Source organism: Acinonyx jubatus, chromosome D2 (genome assembly GCF_027475565.1).
Source record: "Acinonyx jubatus isolate Ajub_Pintada_27869175 chromosome D2, VMU_Ajub_asm_v1.0, whole genome shotgun sequence".
NCBI lineage: Eukaryota > Metazoa > Chordata > Mammalia > Carnivora > Felidae > Acinonyx > Acinonyx jubatus.
The window spans coordinates 35,201,151-35,220,435 of NC_069393.1; the positions used below are offsets into that span (position 1 = coordinate 35,201,151).

Consider the following 19,285-nt stretch of genomic DNA (forward strand, 5'->3'; position numbering starts at 1 on the left):
CGCCGCCCCCACCCCGGCTCCCGCTACTAATTCTTGTCATTCACTTTGCTGACAGGCACCAAGCCCAAACTATTCCCAGTCCTGAAAGGGAAGGTTAAAATATTTATTTCGGCTCATAATGGCCTCCCTGATTTAGTGCAGGATCATTTTTCCTGTTGCCTTTGTCATTGCAGGTCACTGGAAGGACTGAGCGCGTTCGGGAGCCTGGAGGAACTCATCCTGGACAACAATCTGCTCGGGAACGACCTCGTGTTGCCAGGGTTACCCAGGCTCCATACCTTAACCCTCAACAAGAACCAGATATCCTTGGCTCTGCCCGCTGCCTCCACTCTCTGCCCTGCCCCGCAGTGGTCCCCGCCCGCACACCCCCTCCCCTGTGCTCCCCTCCCCCCGCCCCACACAAATACCTGCGAAATGTCAAATGAGTTTTATGTGTCAGCTAAATTAAAGTATGTGAAATACAGTCCATGGGCAGACAAAGCGTTCTGTCTTCTGGCACTCGGGACACTTCAGAGTAATTTATTATAGGTCATTCATAAATGAAATGCACCATTATATCTTCCTGTTGCTCCATTTTAGTGTAGAGATCTAAGTTATGGCTGTGAAGAAATCTTTTTAATAGATAAAAATAGAGAAAGAAAATAATGTCACTGCTGCTGAGAAGGCAAAGCCCGGTTCTAGTTGCTTGGGCTTGTGTGGGAGGGCGACCTCTGGTGGGAAGTACGGGGTAGTGCCTCTAAGCGAACTTGGACTTCACGGAGGTTTCTGGAAGGCTCTGGTGCAGGCCTGGGGAACAGTTCTGGCAAAGAAGAGGGGGAAGGGGCAAAGGTGCGAGATATGTGTGAAGCCCAGAGGTAACTCTGCCCTCCGTGGTGTTTGATGTACTAGGGTGATGAGAGAGGTCTAGCAGAGTCATTCTATTGCATGCTGTCCCCTTAAGTGCTGTCCCTAGCCAGCCTGGGATGAGGCACAGGGGGATTAATGGCTCTGGATTCTATAGGGAGGCTGAGAGTGGAATCAGAAGCTTTCTGCAGTATAAGGCACTTAGCTCCTCTGTACAGTTATGGGTCTCCATGCTGCCACAGCACCAGCTGGAAGCCAGGGAGGGTTATCAGTTTTGTTAATTCCTGTATCCATCACACCTGCTTGGCATGGAACTGAGGTTCAGTGAATGTTTGTGGGATGAATGAATGAATGAATGATTATCATCAGCTGTTCTTTATTGAGTACTTCTGTGGGTCAGGCACTGTGCTGGGTGCCTTTAAGTATATTATTTTTTATTCTTACCAAACCCTGGGAGATGGATGCAGTTTCTCCATTTACCTGACTGAGGAAGGAGGTCAAGCATGGACCCAAAGCCAGACATTTACCAAAATGCTAGATCCCAGATTCAGTCTTAACTGTGGCTATATCCATAATTCTTTCCATTCTCTTGTTTTGCTTCAGACTTGAAGTCTAATTACGTTGTTTTATTAGTGAAACATTTGAGATCTAGAGTAATTCAGTCACTTGTTCATGTTCTCATGGCGAGTTAGAACTAGAAAAGGGATCAGAGCCTTTTCTGTAGAGTATGAAATAAAACCATGTATGCATATGTCCACTTTAAGAATGAGAGGCAAAATCATTTATTAACTGCTGTTTATACTTTAAGTCATAAGACAGTATTTTCTTTTTAGGTAAAATATACTACGATGGTCATTATGAATTGGCACTTTAATAGAAGTGGAAGGAGAGGGCTTACAAATAAATATCAGTCTTTATCATAAGGCAATATTGATGGGTTTTTTTCCTCTCCTATCCTTTGGTCAACCAAGTTTCTTAGTCATTGTTTGAAAAATTATTATAGTCCCTGTATCACTGTCTTAGGTGATCACTTGGATGATATTCTTAAATCATTCAAGAACAGAAGGATTATTAGAATAGAACTGGATGGTAAATTTCCTCCTTTGGGCCCTAGTGCTTATATCCTGTGTCCCATGCCACTGTAGAGTCCTAGCCTTTGGACTTGGGTTCATGAGTCAGCTTAATCATGTTTAGTTGTCTGGCTATGGACAGGTCAGCCTCTGAAAACCTCTGTTTCTCATTTTGTGTGTATGTGTGACATCACAGCTTTCACTTGCCTATTAGGAGAACTGGTTAAAAAGAAAAAAATATATGAAAGCCTTTTTTGCATGTTGGAATCAAAGTGCCATGATAATGTGAGCAAAACAGGTTTCTGCATGGGTGAAAAACCAGCTACTTCTGCCCTGGGATATTTATTGTGACGTTGCAATATAAGAAATGGTGCTGTGAGAAGGACTTCCAGAACAGCCTACAGATCAACCCACAAGGACTTTGTCTGGCAAATGCTGTACAAATGCTAATCCCAAACTCAATTCCTCTTCTCCCTCAGCATAACTTCCTGGCCAGTTCTCTGTCGCATTTATTGGTGCATGCTAAGAAATGCAAGCTCATTTCAGCACCAGCCTGAGAAAAACAAGTAAAAGAAGAGCACACCAACTGTGAAAGAACATCATTTTGCATAATCCCAGTCTACAGATGAACTAGTGGGTGATTTTTTTTTTATTGACCTCTGATTTATTTAATAATCAATGAAAAGTATTTGTTGGATACTTAAGTGTTCAAAATAGGTAGGTTATCGTATTGCTTTCCACTGTACCACTGGCATTTGAGGAGCATTGAGTAAATATTGATGTTAATATTGATGATAGACAGATTACCTGATTAGTGTGATTAGGTTACACTAAGAAGTAAGATTCATGTTTCATATGAATTTACTAAGAATTATTATTTCCCATTTTAGAGGGTTCATTTTCATAACCTGGCACAGAATATGATGAAAATGTACAGGAATCCACTCTGGATTTTTTTGTTTTTTGTTTTTCTTTTTTGTTTTTTAGATTCTATGTGTAAGAGAGATCATAAGGTATTTGTCTTACTCTGACTTATTTCACTTAGCATAATGCCCTCAGGGTTCATCCATGTTGTGGCAAATGGTAAGATTTTATTCTTTTTAATGGCTAAAATATATAGTTACATATATTATTATATACTGTGATATAATTATAATATATAACATATATATATCACAACTTCTTTTATATTCAACTACTGATGGACACTTAGACTATTTTCATATCTTGGCTATTATAGATAATGCTGCACTAAACATGAGTGTGTAGATGTCTTTTTGGGTTAGTGTTCATTTTCTTCAGATAAATATCCAGAAATGGAATTGCTGAATCATACAGTGTTTTTATTTTTAATATTTTTTGGGAAGCTACATACTGTTTTCCTTAGTGGCTACCTCAGTTTACCTTCCCAACCACAGTGCAAAAGGGTTCCTATTTCTCCATATCCTCCCAACACTTATTATTTCTGGTCCTTTTGATAAAAGCTATTTTAACAGGTGTGAGGTGATATCTCATTTTAATTTGGTTTTGATTTACCTTTCCCTGATGATGAGTGATGTTGAGCATCTTTTCATGTGTCTACTGGCCATCTGTACTTCTTCTTTAGAAAAATGTCTATTCAGTTCCTCTGCCCATTTTTTAATCAAATCATTTTTTTGCTATTGAGTTATATGAGTTCCTCATATATTTTAGATATTCCTTATCAGATATATGATTTGCAGTCATTTCTTCCCATTCACTAGGTTGCATTTTCATTTTTAAATAGTTTCCTCTGCTGTATAGAATGTTTCCCCATTTTTTTCTTTTTCATTCTCCAAATTTTTATTTAAATTCCAGCTAGCTAACATACAGCGCAATATTAGTTTCAGGTATAGAATTCAGTGATTCATCAATTGCATATAACACCTGGTGTTCGTTGCTACAAATGCCCTTCTTAATCCCCATTACCTGTTTAACCCATCCCCCCTCTATCCCCCATCCACCTCCCTTCTAGTAACCATTAGTTTGTTCTCCATAGTGAAGATTCTGTTTCTTGGTTTGCCTCTCTCTTTTTTTGCCCATATGTTCATTTGTTTTGTTTCTGAAATTCCACGTATGAGTGAAATCATATGGTATTTGTCTTCCTCTGACTGATCTTGCTTAGCATAATACATTCTAGTTCCATCCATGTCATTACGAAAGGCAAGATTTCCTTCTTTTTATGGCTGAGCAATATTCCACTGTATATGTTTCTCATTCTTAAAGTAGTAAATCAGGCTGGAGGATGGTTGTATTCTCAGTGTTGCTGTCACCAGAGATTAGCAGGCCTCTTGGCCCTACAGTACTGAGGGATTTTCTTTGTCTTTGGTTGAGTCCTTTTCCTTTTTAATTCCTCAGCTTCTCCAATCTGTAGCAGTAATGCTGAGGGAGAAATGATAGTGGTATGGGGGGAATTGTCGCAGAAGGGGATGTGTAGCCCTAAAGCTGGCCAGTTATATTGCTGTGCTGATGGAGAATACTGTATTAGCACTAGATACAAAAGGTGCTAGTTGGCTGTTTTAGGATGCAGCATGACTTCTTTCTCCTCTGGTCTACTGGTATGATCATGAAGATTGGCTTCATTTCCCCACATACTCGAGCCAGAAGTCACAGAATGAAAGCCAGGTAAAAGCAAGAGTAACACCGTATGGCACCCTTGTAACCTAATACTTCTAACCTACCTTTTCAGCCAACTGACTCTGCTACTTTCTTGTTGAATATACCCCTGACTCTTTAAGAGTTGCTCTGTTCCACATTGCTATTCCTTACTTCATGAAATGCCTTGGATTTGGGCTCTGTCAGTTAGCTTTGCTGCATAATAACCTACCTCGAATGTTAGTGACTAAAACAACAAATATGTTATTTAACATTCTGTGTGTCAGTTGTTTGGGCAGGGCTCAACTGCATGGTTCTCCTGTGGATTTTGGTTTGGTCGATATGCAGCCACCATTATCTGGAGGCCTGACTGGGACTGGATGGTCTGAAATTGCCTCACTTATATGTCTGGAAGTCGGTGCTGGTTGTTGACTGAATGACATGCTTCCAATAGGCTAACACAGGCCACTCTGCATGGGGCAGCTCTTTCAAGAGCAAAGCCCTAATGTACAAGTACTTTCCAAGCCCTATTTGCATCTCAGATGTTGCTGCTCCATGGCCAAAGCAAGTCACGTACCAAATGTAGAGCCAGTGTGATAGGGGACTGTACCAGGTGTGTATACACAGAGGCATGCCTCACTCCTGTAGTGATCCTGCACATGGACCATGGTGTCTCATCTCCTTAAGAACTGACTTCATATTTATAATAAAGAGAGACCTAGAATCAAGTAATTATTCACCTGCTACAAAGGTAAGTATTAGTTCTTTCTTACAAATTGAATCTTATTTTAAGTATATTAGAAAGCTTGCTATTAAATGGGATTCTACCTGAAGTTCTTTTGAGAAGTTTGTTTTGGTTTTAATTTCTGGTGTGCTTGTTTGTCTGTTTGCATACATAGAGTTTTCCATTTTGGTTTTACTCTTAATGAGGTATGTTTGAACAATGCTCTGTTACTGGATCCTGCAAACATGGGTTATGGGCTGCTTTATCCTTTGGCAAGAGGTACTGTCAGATAGTGGTTAAGAACAGGCTCTGAAGCCAGACTTCCTGGGCTTGTACCCTGGCCCTGCCACTTGCTGCATGTTCTTGGACTGGTTATTTAACATATCAATGCTTTGCTTTCCTCTCCAAAATTGCTTTCCTCTCCCACCCCATAGGTTGTTGTGAGGGTTATTCTAAGTTCTGTGTAATGGTCAGTATTATTGCCATTTTTATTAGAGAATTATGTAAACTTATTTGATCTTACTTCAGCTACATTATAACCAAGGTCAGAGCATAGATTTTTGAGTGTGTCTTTGACTTTTATAACTTAATTTTACATCCATATCATTCTGTGAGGTGAGTACCATTGGTGAATACTCTCATTTTTTTTAAGTTTATTTTTGAGAGATAGAGAGCACAAACAGGGGAAGGACAGAGAGAGAGGGAGAGAGAATCCATAGCAGGCTCCACACTGTCAGTGCAGAACTCACAAACCATGCACAAAATTATGACCTGAACTGTAATAGAGTCTGACACTTAACTGACTGAGCCACCTAGGTGTCCTAGTACTCTCATTTCTTATGAAAAAACTGAGAGAGTTGAACATTTTTTTTTGTATGAACTTTCTGAAGTCACCTAGATTGTCATTGGTAGTGCTCAGTCTAGAACCCAGGTATGGTGATTTATAACCCCAGACTCTGAAACCCAAAGGAGGTAAAATCAATGCATGAGGAAAGGAACTAAAATACAGGAGGAGTCGGTTGCCTGTGCTTGCCCTGTCCCTCCTGCACCAGACCCTGCACCCAGCTGCAGAGGGAGCTCATGAAAGGGATTTCAGAACACAAACCCAGCATCTGGCAAATTTTTTCTCAGTCGACCAATGTCTCACGTCTCATCTGCACACTACCTACTTGACCTCCCATCTTTGTTCTGCTGGCCCTTTGTTACACTTCTGTTAAGCTCTCAGCATTGCTGTCTTGTCCTGGTATACTTTAAAGCCTGGACTTCCCAGGTTACCTTTTTATCTCCTGATTCATAGCTTATCTTACTCCTCTTCCCTTGGTTCATTTAGACTGGGCTGGTAGTCACTGGCCATGGAGTTGACCTTATCTCCCCAACACTCACGTTGTGTATATGTCTCTCTGTCTCTCTCTCTCTCTCTCTCTCTCTGTCTCTCTCTCTCTGTCTCTCTCTCTCTCTCTCACACACACACACACACACACGCACACACCCATGCACATACACACACTCTCCTTGGCTCTTCTCCAGTAGGGTTGGATACTTGGTCATGGTCTCAGCCATATCATGTCTGAATACCCAACCCCAAAAGGGAACAATTGAGATGTCTGGAAAATATAGATACTTTGCACAATCAAATGATTCTCCCCCATTCTCCCTTTCGGGGTGGGTAGGGGAAGAGTAATAAGCTGACTTCATTTTACATCACACTTTGTTTCTTCATTTAATGTCTCCCTGTTTGCTTCAGCACATGTGTGAAGAGACGGTATGAATTATAGTACCAACAGGAAGGACAAATAGTATGACATGTTGTACAGCTGGGCTGTGGTGAGGAGACGAGTGAACTGAACCAGAAGGCCAGACTAGATTTCCCACAGCAATTTACTGTTTTACTCAGGGAAGTCTCTGCACCTTGTCTGAATCTTCAGTTTCTTTAGCTGTAAAATGGGTGATAGATAATTCAGAGTATTGTTGAAAGATCGAAATGGCATAATGTATATATGGAAATCACTTTATCGCCCAAAGACTTTACAGCTTCTTGATACGTTTTAATGATAGAGGAAGTCTCATTGCTTTAAATGAATAAGCCCAAATTGGAAGAAAACTCAGGTACAGAACACAGCTGGATGACAGTACCTGTGGTCTCCCACAAAAGCTTGTAGGACTCCTCATTTTTCAGTATTTTACATTCCTTTCTGTGTTAGGAAATTGTGAGTCACTTTATCACCTAGAAATGTTAATTTCTTTGGAACAGGTTTGAATCTAGACTCTGCCATTTACTATGTGACCTTTGACCCCCATTTCCTCAATTATTGTTTGGATATGATATTGCTGACGTGTATGTGAATCAAAATGAAAATATGTTGTGCAAAACGTGGAGTTAGCATTCAGAAATCCTGTATTAGGGTAAGCACTGGTTGAAATCCTCCCAGGTCTTATGGGTGTTGCCCTTTGACATGGGCTTGATCACAGAGGGAGGGTTCTTTCCCATTTTTACCAGGGAAACAGCTTCAGACCTGTGTAACTGGACATGACACCAGAAGACTCCCCTCCTCCTTCATTCTCGAGACTTTCAAGGCAACATGTTGCTTTGATCTTGGGCCTTCTGCAAAAAGTCTCCCTTGGCAAGCATACCTATGACAGCTGGACTCTGCAATAGCAACTTTGTGTAGACAACCTGAAAAAAACCTAAATGACAAGTATTCTAGAAAAGACTTGAGGAGGGAAGCCAGGTGTGTGCTAGAAGTCAGTTGAAGAGAATTGAAACTGTGCCCTGTAGCTTCACATTTAAAAAGGGGAGGGGAATGTCACCCTTAGGAGAATCCCTGAAAGTATCTACTGCCCTTGGTCTTAGTAAGTCAGAGACACCAGGTTCCCTCTGCTGGTTGCCTTTGGTTAATTTTCTATGCAACTGGACAAAGAAGGAATGTGACAGGTTCTATCTCAGAGCTCCCAGCCAGGTAAGACAGGGCTGTGTTTGTCCTTGCTGACCCAGGAGACCAAGAAGCCAATTAAAACTCCTTCTCATCTTCTATCCTCCAGAGGTGTGTCAACAGAATGAAGTTCTAGTCCAGACCATCCACAGAATAGGTGCTAGTATGGATTTGGGGGAGACCCCCTGACTTAGTCCAGATGATCATTTAGCAGGTACTTGAAAGGCTTAAAAAGACAGGGGGTATCTTCTGCCAGACAAAATACCCTAAATGAAGCAGGCTCCATTCTTTGGATTCATTGGTGCACAATGGCTGAAGCTTCTTGAAGCCTGTAGACCTTTTGCCCAAGAAATTCCCATTACCAAGACATTTTAATGAATCCACATCTCCTGCTCAGGGGGAAGACAGAGATTTTGTTGAGTGTGAAACTTATGTTAATTCCCTCTTAAAGGAAAAGGCTACATAATTATGAATTCAAAATTAGGCTTGAAGATGAATGTCTATTTTGAATAAAAATATATAAAAGCAAATTAAATTTTTTTCATTTGACAAATGCCACAAACATAAAAATATTCAGAAAAGTAACAATTTTTTATGTGGGACATACCTACGTAAAACATTTTTCCTATTTTTTCTGCAACTTATTTTATAACTTTATTATATAATTATATAAGTTTTACCTTATATGTACTTTAGTGGAGAGAGACAGTGATCTTAACTGATTGCAGTTTAAATAACCTACTTTTGCAATTTTTACAACGTATGACCATGTGATTCTATTACCTTGCAAGGGACCTGCGTAAGCAAGAACCCTCACATACAAGCTTTATTAGCTCTGTGGTAACTTTACACATGAAGCCTGTTTCCCTGGACTGTGCATGAGAAGCTTCCTGTCACTGCTCACTTAATGTTGGGAAATGACTGGGATTTCAGTCCAGCTCAGTTGCCCAATATTTCCTCAACTTAAATACCTTTCCCAGTTTGAGTTCCATTCCTTCACATTCCTACCTTCATACAGTAGATGAAAAATATCCAAGGTTTAAGAAGTTGGTCCCTATAAGAGAAATAGGTTTTGGTTGGACTTCTTCACCCATAGTGGAAAGGGCTTCCCCTAGGTTCTCTAGGGCCATTGTCTACATAAATAATTTGAAACACCCCAAGTCAGTACATCAGCGCCATTTTGACCGTCCACTCTCTTACAGTCCCACAAAAGAAAGTGTGCTGACTAGTGGAAGTGAGTGATCAGCTTGTCTGGCTGTCTCCTTGGCACCAGGGTCTGGCCTTGAGGCTTCAGGACAGCCTGATAGGCATGAGTCCTACTGCTCCTTAGAACATCTGATGGATCCCTTGTGAAAGGTAGAAGGTTGGAACTAACCCTGAAGGGCAGAAACCAGGACTGGGACTGAATGACATTTTGGCCCTGGTGATTCCTGAATACCAGACACAGACTTAAAACATTTTGAGAAAGTTACTCCAAAGCATAGGGCCTCATGAGGTGCCTTTGCTAGGGTCTAAGGGCAGCACTAATAGCTTCCCTTTTGCTCCTGTAGCAATGATTGAGAAGCATAGCTTTCCCTGAAAAGCCAGTTTTCCCTGAAATTGTTCATTGTCATTTCAATTAGTTTTATTTAAATGATTTTCTTAAAGAGTTTGATGATTGAACTGTAATTTAAAAAGTAGTGAGTATGTTTTGTCTTCAGTGATGAAATACTTTAATGTTTTGACTCCTGGCCATTTACCCATGTGTCCTTCTAATCTTACCTCCCTGGCAGAACCTTCTTTCTTGTCTTCTCCACATGCTTCTGTGTCTTTCATCCTCACTCCAGTGGTCCATTGTGGTTATTCCTGGACATTATTTGTTAAAGATCTGAAGGACTGGTAACTTGAAAGTCCATTGTCCTGCCTTGTTTAGGAAATGGGGATGATGTTGGCGAATGGAAACCCGTGGTGGAGAGCTGCTCTGACCCTCTTGCACTAGGGTTTCCCTCCTTTGCTTGTGCTGTCCCTCTCCTTGTCTCTGTTTCACTCTCAGGGTATAGCGTTTGTTTTTGTACATGATGTTCACAGAGCCTGTGTATAAAAGATGCTTGAAAGAACTTAGTTTGGAGAAAATAAGATTTAAGGAAGACATGAGAGCTTCAACTGTCTGGAAGGTCATCATGTGGAAGAGGAGAATGCCTTATTCTTTGAGTCCCCAAGCCATTAAATTGGCTCAGTGGGAAGGAATTTGAGGAAGGTTCAGTCCCAGGGGAAAGAAAAACTCTTTTTTATGGTTGTTATGATAGAATGAGCTACCTCTTGGTGACCCCTCGGCAGATATGTTAGGGAATGGATTCTGACATTGTTTGGATTTGGTGTTCAACTGACAAGTTGAAATGAAATATGAGGAAATTGGGGCAGCATCTCATAGCTAGAGAACACCCTTGTAAAGTAAAGGCATCCATTCTCTTTGGTTTTAACTTTTCTCTCTTAGGCCAACTGAACCTCACTCCTGGACACTGAATCCTGAGTCTTTGACTCTTGTATGGCACATTCACCCTTATATATTAGCCCCTGTTTGCTTTGTTGTCACTCCCTGGCAAAGACCCCATTCCATCTGCTGATATTGGCTGATAAGAGCTCCACCCCTCTTCCGTAAGTTTCTGGTAGTCATGGCCTCTGTTCATGGCTTGTCTAGTCATCACCTTGTCTAGGAGAAGGTTCATCTGCATGTAACTCAAACCAGGAGTCCATGTATATCAATGTGACAACTTGGTTGTCATTAGGTCCTTACCAGTACCTGTGATTGCCTGAATCTATGACTCTTGACTTACTTGGTTTAGAGGTCTCAGTGTCTGCCTTGAGTGGATCCCATTGAGCAAATGGATCATGGCATGATCTCCCCACCATGCCCTTTATTGGCATTTTCTCTATATTCTTTCCTTCTTGAATATTACTATCACAAGAGATTCTCCTCAAATACATTTGACCTGCTTGGCTTGACTAAATGTATCCTAACTGATTCCATTTGTCTTCTAGTTTTGTTCTCCTGTATCCACAATTCATTGTTTATTGCCACCTGGGAGTCTACTGAGCAATGCTTAGCTCCACACCAGGTTCTCAGATCATAGGAGGATGGCAGTCCCTGTTTGTATCCATGCCATTCCTATATGTTTTAATGATAAATTACTCCCTAAAGGAGAAAATGGGAGTATATTTTTAATGAGGCATTTGGAAACAAGTCTTGCTTTCATTACTAGAAAAAAAAAGTTTTATAGATTGGCAAATAGCAAAATACTTTACCACATGGAATATACCCTTCATCATTTTCCAAACAAATACAAAGGAAAGAAAAGTGTGATAAAACACTTGAGTTCATTCATTCCCTCTCAAGTGATCTGGACTTAGTCTTACATGCCCAGAGAAAAGTTGGGCTGTGTCCCCAGCAGGAGTGAAAAACTAGGCATGCCAGATACCTCACAGCTAAGTTGATTTCAACCCTCACCCATGTCACCTCTTGGGAGCAGACTGGACTTGTCAGGTGTTGTGCTGTGCCTTCAGTTATAGTCTATGTTCCTTATGAGGGCTTTTGTCTTCCTGGATCCAAATCCTTAACCTTTGTCACATCACTGACTTGGAGAGTCTGCTTGATCACCTGGCAGAAGTGACACCAGCTTTGGAGTACCTCAGCCTGCTGGGTAATGTGGCATGTCCCAATGAGCTGATTAGCTTGGAAAAAGATGAGGAGGACTACAAAAGATACAGGTGAGTATCTAGGAGTTTGAGCCTGGTGGAAAGGGAAAAATGGTATCTTTGGGGGGGGATGATATTATGGGGTGCATAGTAGATATTACTGGACTTCCATTGATAATACTAAACTTTAACCTTTTGGCAACCTGTAGCCATTGTGTCCCTTTGTCAGGGACATAGGAGCCAAAACAACAACAACAATAACAACAACAACAACAAAAACCCAAAAACAAAACCCAAAAAACAAACAAACAGAAAAAAAAACATGAAAAGCTTCCAGGTGGTCTAGGTCAGGGGTTGACAACTCTTTTTTGTAAACAGCTGGGTAATAAATGTTTTTAGGCTTTGAAGGTCATGTGGTCTAAGGTCTATGTCACAACTATTCAACTCTGCTGTTATAGTGAAGAAATAGCCATAAACAACTTGTAAATGAATAGGCACAGCTATGTTTCAATAAAACTTTACTTACAAAGACCAGGGGCAGGCAAGATTTGACCCATGGGCTATATTTTGCTTACTTGTGCTCTGTGTTGTAAGGTTTTCCTTTGGTCAGCCTCGGAGTAACTTTTTAGAGAGCACTTCCCACTAAAGGTAGGGAGCTTACGTGGGATCCCAGAGGAAGTCTCAGAAGTCCCATAACTTGGTTCCATAAAGCTCTGCCTCACTGTCCACCAGCTGTGTGCTCTGATGGGGTCTAAGTAGAAATGCTTCTCTTCCTCTCTGCTACTAAACCATCTGCTTTGAAATACCTGATCTAAACCCCCCTTTCTTAGGGAGTCTTCTTGATCATACCTATTTTATTCTCTTTCTTCATTTTGAACTCTGTGTGCTCTCATTCTTGATTGGTTTTGTTTTGTTTTGTTTTGGTTATTGTTGTTAATGTTTTTAGATGATCTTTTCATGTGTAGGCTCTCTCTTCATTATGATTGCTCTCATGAACACCCTACCTGAATCAATGTGGAAAGGGGAGGAGGAGTAAGGAAGCAAATTCAGGGCAGGTAAGGCTACTGAATAATAAATTTAGAAGGATTGGGGAAAAAGGATAATGGTTTGAAAGAAACTTGTTCTCTTGGGACTCTTATAAAAATCTGTGGTGACCCATGAAGGAATGCAGTCAGGGGAGTTGATGCTGTATAAAGGCAAAGCTGTAAGAAATACTGAAGGCTGTTGAACACTGTGTATTTTTGACATATATGCACATAGATGCATAAAGTTACAGCAGGAGTCCAGTATTATTTATTGGGAAGCATTTTGTATGTTTAATCTCATTTTCTACGTTTCTTGATTAATTTTGTAGGGGTTTTATTAGACTGTTTTTAAGCCATCTTAGAATAAAACTCTAACCCTACTCCGAAAAGAGGTATTAAATCTTTTTCTATCATGAAGATATTAATTTGGATATGATTCTGTAGATTTCAATGTGAATTCTGTTAGGAGAAATATGATTAATACCCAGCAGGTGAAGAGTTATACATTTCTAAATCAACCCTGTAAGTTGCTTAATCACTTAGAACTTAATTTGCCTATTTAAAACTCTTATCAACTCTGAAGCATTTAACAGCCTGATTTCAGATATAAAGGGGTCTCTTAAAACATATTTTATCTTTGTGCAGCAATTTATAAGATATGTCTTGGAAGGTTCAAGTAAGTCCAAGAAAGTTCTTTCAGTCAACATTTTTAGTAAACCAACCATGGTATAGGAGATTTTAATTTGGTTTCTGACTTTTTTCTTGAAATTTCTATGTTTAACTCTTTAAAATAAGCCAATAAATTGTACAAATGTATGTATATGCACGTGCATGCACGTATGTGTGTCTTTGTATGCATGTGCACATGCATTGACACACGTGTTCATTCACTCATTCATGGAGCTGTATGTAAACCAAACTGTAGGCACATTTATGTTGTCTTTTTTTCCTAGAATGAGAGAAGTAGAGTGAAAAGCTTCACTTCCCTCATCTTCTATTTAGTCTCAAATAGAAGGCTTATAAGTTTGCAAAAGGAAAAGAAAAGCTAGTACTATTTTTTTATTATAACTGTTCACTATGGTAAAAACACTAAGACCCATATAAATAAGGGCCAGATAAGATAAGATGTGGGGGTCCAGCTTTAAAATGGGGAGGATAGTCTAGATCAGTGACCCTTCACCAAGGCTGTACTTCTGAATCATCCAAAGCATTTTGATTAATTGAGTGCGAAATGCAACAAAATAGTCAATAGGTGCTTCGGATGTTCACTTAACTATTGGACTAAGTAGTGTTTAAAATTCCTGTTGGCTCTAGCATTCTGAGATACTCTGTTCCCAAGCCATTACAGTTCTTCCATTGCTGTCTAATGCCATTTTATATATTCCATCTTGTATATTTCTCTCACTACTTTGTATGTGTCCACATCCAGAGGATGGCTTCTAGTAGGTAAGGGTATATCTTCTTGCCCTTTGAAGACTCTTCAATACCTAAAGTAATGCTGGCCATGGAACAGGGGCCAGATAAATGTTCTTTGGAGGCAGCTTGAAAATTATTCTTTCCTCTGAGAAGCTAAGTGCTTATGGAGAAATGTATGGCCCTATGGGCAGCTCTGATGCCTACTGCCTATTTGGAATCAGATCCATTTGATGTCAACAATCACAGTTAATAAACAAGGAACTGTCCTTGAGACTCAGTCTGAGCACTGGTCATTGGGGTGCTGATCCTTCAGGGAGGGTTTGGTTCTAGAGGAGTGATTCATTGCATGGGCTGGCTGTTGTACCCACTAAGCCTGACCTTACTACCTCAGGTCCGTCAGGGTTGAGGGATGGGGCTGGGAAGGTTGTTTGTTCATGCACACGTGGCAAAGTTGCTGGGAGGAGGAGTTGGATTCTAAAGACACATACAGCTGAAATCACATCTAGTCAAAATTACTCTAGAAAATCCATAAGCCACCCACAACAATGGCAAGATGCTCACGCTCTGAGAGAAATAGGAACTAAGAACACCGGAAGGAACATTAAATGTGTGTCCATCCAGTTACACATTCACTGCACAGCATATGATGATCGAGTGGAATGGTGGGCCTGTTCTCCAGCAATCCTAAATTTTTTATTCATTTTATTTTTTATTATTTCTGGTTGACAAGTACTCTCACACTTAGATTTGGAGAGATAAATGTGTATGTGATGGCATTCTGTTCTCTGGTTTGTAAGCAGCCCTGCTTTGTTCATCCTGGAATTTGAGTTTCATTTGCCCCTGAGAAATTTTAGGATTTTACAATAAGACTTTTGAATCCAGAATTCCTGCAGTGTTTTACTTTCTACAAAGCAATGCAGCCACCTTCCCCCCCCCCCCCCACCATTGGTAAAATATTTTCTTGGCCCTTCCTCCACAAAGTATGAGGTCTGCCTTCCTTCTAGCTGTTACCCAGAGCCTAATAGTAGGGCCTCTATGTAAATTTATGTGACATTTTCACTAGAAAATTGCTTAAAAATGAATGATATTTCTACAGTTTACTGTTTTTCACTTTAACTACATTTTCTGACAATATGTCTTCTATTAATCATTTAAGCAATAGTAGGAGCCTTAAAGGGAGTGTATTCAGAAGCAAGAACCCATGGCTCATTTAGTGCTGTCTAAAAAAATTTCTTATTGATTGGCATCCTCTGTGGTTATGTGATGTAATATTTATAATATGTCACCCAGCCATACATCAAAACAAGTATGTCTGTTTCATTTCTACGGGAGGTGTTGATTTCAGAGAGGTCAGCCCACTTTTAGGTCACGTTGTGGCCAACCACCAGAGCAGAAATGGGAAGTGACTAGATTTATGGAGTTATTGGGAATGGCTTCACAGATGCTTCACTTTCTGCTGATTCCTTCTTCCCTTCCCCCAAGTCACCCCTTCTCTTTCCTTTCTTACCCCCTGTGCACACAGTTGGATTTTCTTGGCACACATCCCCACCATAAAATGGGCTCATTAAATCTGTATGTGAGCATGAACATACTACCAAGTTGTTGAGCTGTACCCTGGTCCTGCTGGGGCAGGAGCAAACCATGCCTTGATTTTTTTCTTTGCCATTCATCATAGTTCATGGCTAAGAAATGTCCATCGCCATGTTATTATAGGAGCTTAAACCCGCCCGTGCTTTGCTGTGTGTACACATTGTGCTGCTATTTTGGGATGAATGTTGAATGAGGGTGAATGTGATAACAAGCAGCCTTCAGCATTTGGGCGGGAAGAGAGTGGTGAGGTGGTTTGCCTTGGGAGGCCACCGTCATGCTAAAAAACCACTCAAGGCCTCCCGTGGACTTCAACACTAGCCAAAAAGTGAGTCAGGTATGGGAAATTTAGGTGCCCAGAGTGGTCTGTTTCTTGTCTTCCTTTGTAATTCTTCTCCTTCTTGTTCCCGCAGGCAAGACAGCGGAACGAAGGTCAACAGTACATAAGAGCTAGACCTGACTTGTCAAATAAGAGATTTGGTCTCATGGCCTCTAAGCTCTACTTCTGTCATCAAACCCTTTGCCATTCATTCTCTCCTGCCACTCCAGTCTCTGCTTGGCCTCTCCTTCCTCCCGCCTCCTCAGTAGGCCCCTCTATATTTCTTACAACTTTAAATTATTTAAAACGTGACACCCTTTCTTTGTTCCCTCCCAGAAAGCAGCCTGAGGCCTGCCCAGTGTCTGTAGCACTCAGCCAAAGGGAAAGAGGGAGGGACCCTCCGCAGTCTGTTGGCTGTCCTGGGCTGCCACCATTTCCCAGCTGAGGAGGAGCTGTAAAACTTGTGGCTTACATAACCCAGCTAGCATTCTCCAGCTAATCTACAATCTGGGCTTTGAAGATCACAAGAAAGCAAAGGTCACGACCCAGAGATCAAAGTGACAGAAGCCCACAGAGTAATTGCTGGTTACCCTCTGTAGAGGGCCTTGCTCTGTCCTGTGGGTGTATTGTTTGCACGGAGACTTCAAACATGCTGCCGGTGAGCTGTGAGGAAAATCAGCTGGCCTTTGCCAGTTGTCAGGCCTTCATTAATGCTGTAGGTGAGCTCACCTCGGCTCATTAGAGTGAGATCATTGTCATCTCTCTGAGCATCTGGAGTTATTCCACTCACAGTGTTTATTCATTACTCTGGTCTTTATTGACTTTTTCTCACTGCCCTCCTTTACCTGGAGGTGTGAGGGGGTGGTTATATAAGGAAATTGGAGTAATAAGAAAGGAGGCTATGGATGTGTTTATTGTAAATTAACTTTGCAGCATATAGAAATCAAGCAGGCTAAAAGCGTGAGAGAGGCTTAGGCATCATCTAACCCTTTCTCTTCATTGTATAGATGGAGAAACCAAAGCTCTGGAAAGTGGCGGAGACTGAACCAAGATCACATAGCAAAATGAGCCCAGGGTCTTCATTCTGTCCTCTGCCCTGTTAGTCTCCAAGCTCTTTGTTATGAGGACCCCTCCTCTTGTTAATTTTCTCCCCCTTAGATCTCTTTAATAAGCTTTAGGTTTTTTAATTAGCTACATTTAAGCCATTGCTAACTTTTTAAAATTAGACACATTTAGCTGTTGATGAGTGCTTTTGATTAGCATGAGGTAACCAGTGTTACCAAACGGGGTTGATGTAATCTGGTCAAAAGCAGAGAAGCTTGATGTTTTGTTGGCCTGCTCACTCTTCTGTTAAGCTTTGTGGAAGACCGAGAACGATTCCTGGGTCACCCATTGCTGACTTCAGGGGCCCCTAGTAGGGCATCAGTCGCTTGCACTGTGTCTCCCCCACCCCACCCCCATGCATGGGAGTGCCTGCAAGAAATAAGGGGAAGAATGGCCATTCCATATTGCCATAAATGGAAAGAAGTAGGGAAAAACTCCAGGTGACCTTGTATTCTGATTTCCTTAGGATTTGGAAACTTGGTATTTCTTTAGTAGAATCTCTTCAGAGAAAGAAACAATCCCAGGAGCAGACAATGGAGATCCGTCTTGGTGTTTCTGTGATTGTGCTGTTACTGGAACAGCTAGCTTCCCCTGGGGTAGCAGTTTGAGCAGGAGGACAGAGCACCCTTCTCTCCCTTTGAAGTCTAGATGAAAAATGCCAGAGCTTTGGGATTTGGGCAGAGAAAATTGATTTGGGAGCAAAAAACAAACACACACCAAAGTCTTTCTGCTCTTCCTTTTCTCCCCCTGCCAGTTTCAGGTGTCTCCTTTGAGGAGTCCTTTAAGAAAATGGAGCATTTAATATGAAAAGAGAGAGAGCCTGAAAAGCTTTCTGTGTGGGTCTCACTTTTAGAGAATCTGCCTTTAGACGGAGACAGATGGGTCTTTACACACCTTCCCAGGATCCCTGATCCCTTCTCGATAACCTCACCTTCCATATCACGGTCAAGAGTGCCCCTGACTTCCAGCCCCCCGCCCCATGGCTTTCGCCTAGCCACCTTGGGAAGGTCAGGAAAATTGAAGTTGTCCTCTGGAGCTAGGGATGTGAAACTCAGAACTTAGACCGATCTCTTTTCATTAAGCAGTGCCCTGGCTTAACAAGCAGTTTTATAAATCTGAAGCTGTCTCCGGGTGTCGCAGGATTTATAGACGGGGGTTTCTGCCATAAAGTGGTTTATGATGGCTGCCTTCTGTGTTATTAGTAGCTGTCTCTTCCTTCAACCATTGCTGTTTGATAATAGCCTTAAAACACCCAGAATTACTTACCTGCAAGCCCCATTCCCGATAGCCCCTGTTGACAGTCTGAATAAGTTTACTGCCCTTTTGTTGTACTTTACCTTCAAAACAAACTGATTGAACCATCAATAGCTCGTGGAAGCTGACAGAGGCATGTCATCTGGACTAGCCCTTGTGATTGCAGGTTATCTGGGGGAGTTAACCTTCCTGCATTGTTAACTGAAATGTTTTATGTACTATGCAACTTTAGGATACGGCTGTGATAACCCCAGTAACTAAGTAATACATCACAGTAAAGAGATTTTGGTGCAACAAATAACCCTGGATTAAATTTACAAGGGTTGAATTGATATTGTAAAAGCCTTCATTCTGTGGCTTCGGGAATCCTCTGTTGTATTTTTATGGCAAACTTGTATTATACTCGGGATTGAAGCTGCAGCTTTTGACACCCTGACATGACCTAGAACAAAGGGAAATAGATCTCCCAAGACTGGGATGGGACAGGCAGGCAGAAAGCCCACTGACTTATCACTTGGCAGTAATGTTTGGAGTCAGTTCCAAACCACCAAAGGGCAGAAAGACCTCTGGTAGATGTGGCCGCCTCTGGGCACTGTGTACCACAGACATTGGGGGCAGGGTAGATCATTAGCGAAATTGGGAGGGAGATTATTCACCACATTACCAACCTCATAATCCTGGAACTGTTATTATTCATGGTGTTTTTTTCACTTGGACAGTGGTACACA

At 41.3% G+C, this 19,285-nt stretch overlaps 1 protein-coding gene across 8 annotated transcripts in view; it reads left to right on the plus strand.

The window, feature by feature from the left end:
- Positions 1–19,285, plus strand: part of LRMDA (leucine rich melanocyte differentiation associated) — a 1,031,966-nt gene that overhangs the window by 583,167 nt on the left and 429,514 nt on the right. For all 8 annotated transcript variants that reach the window (XR_008292050.1, XM_053207076.1, XM_053207078.1 and 5 more), the window contains 2 exons: positions 174–305; positions 11,790–11,924. Coding sequence is in view for 7 of the 8 variants with exons in the window: in XM_053207076.1 (XP_053063051.1) it covers positions 174–305; positions 11,790–11,924 (267 nt within the window). In the remaining variant the exon portion in view is untranslated. The remainder of the gene's footprint in view (positions 1–173; positions 306–11,789; positions 11,925–19,285) is intronic.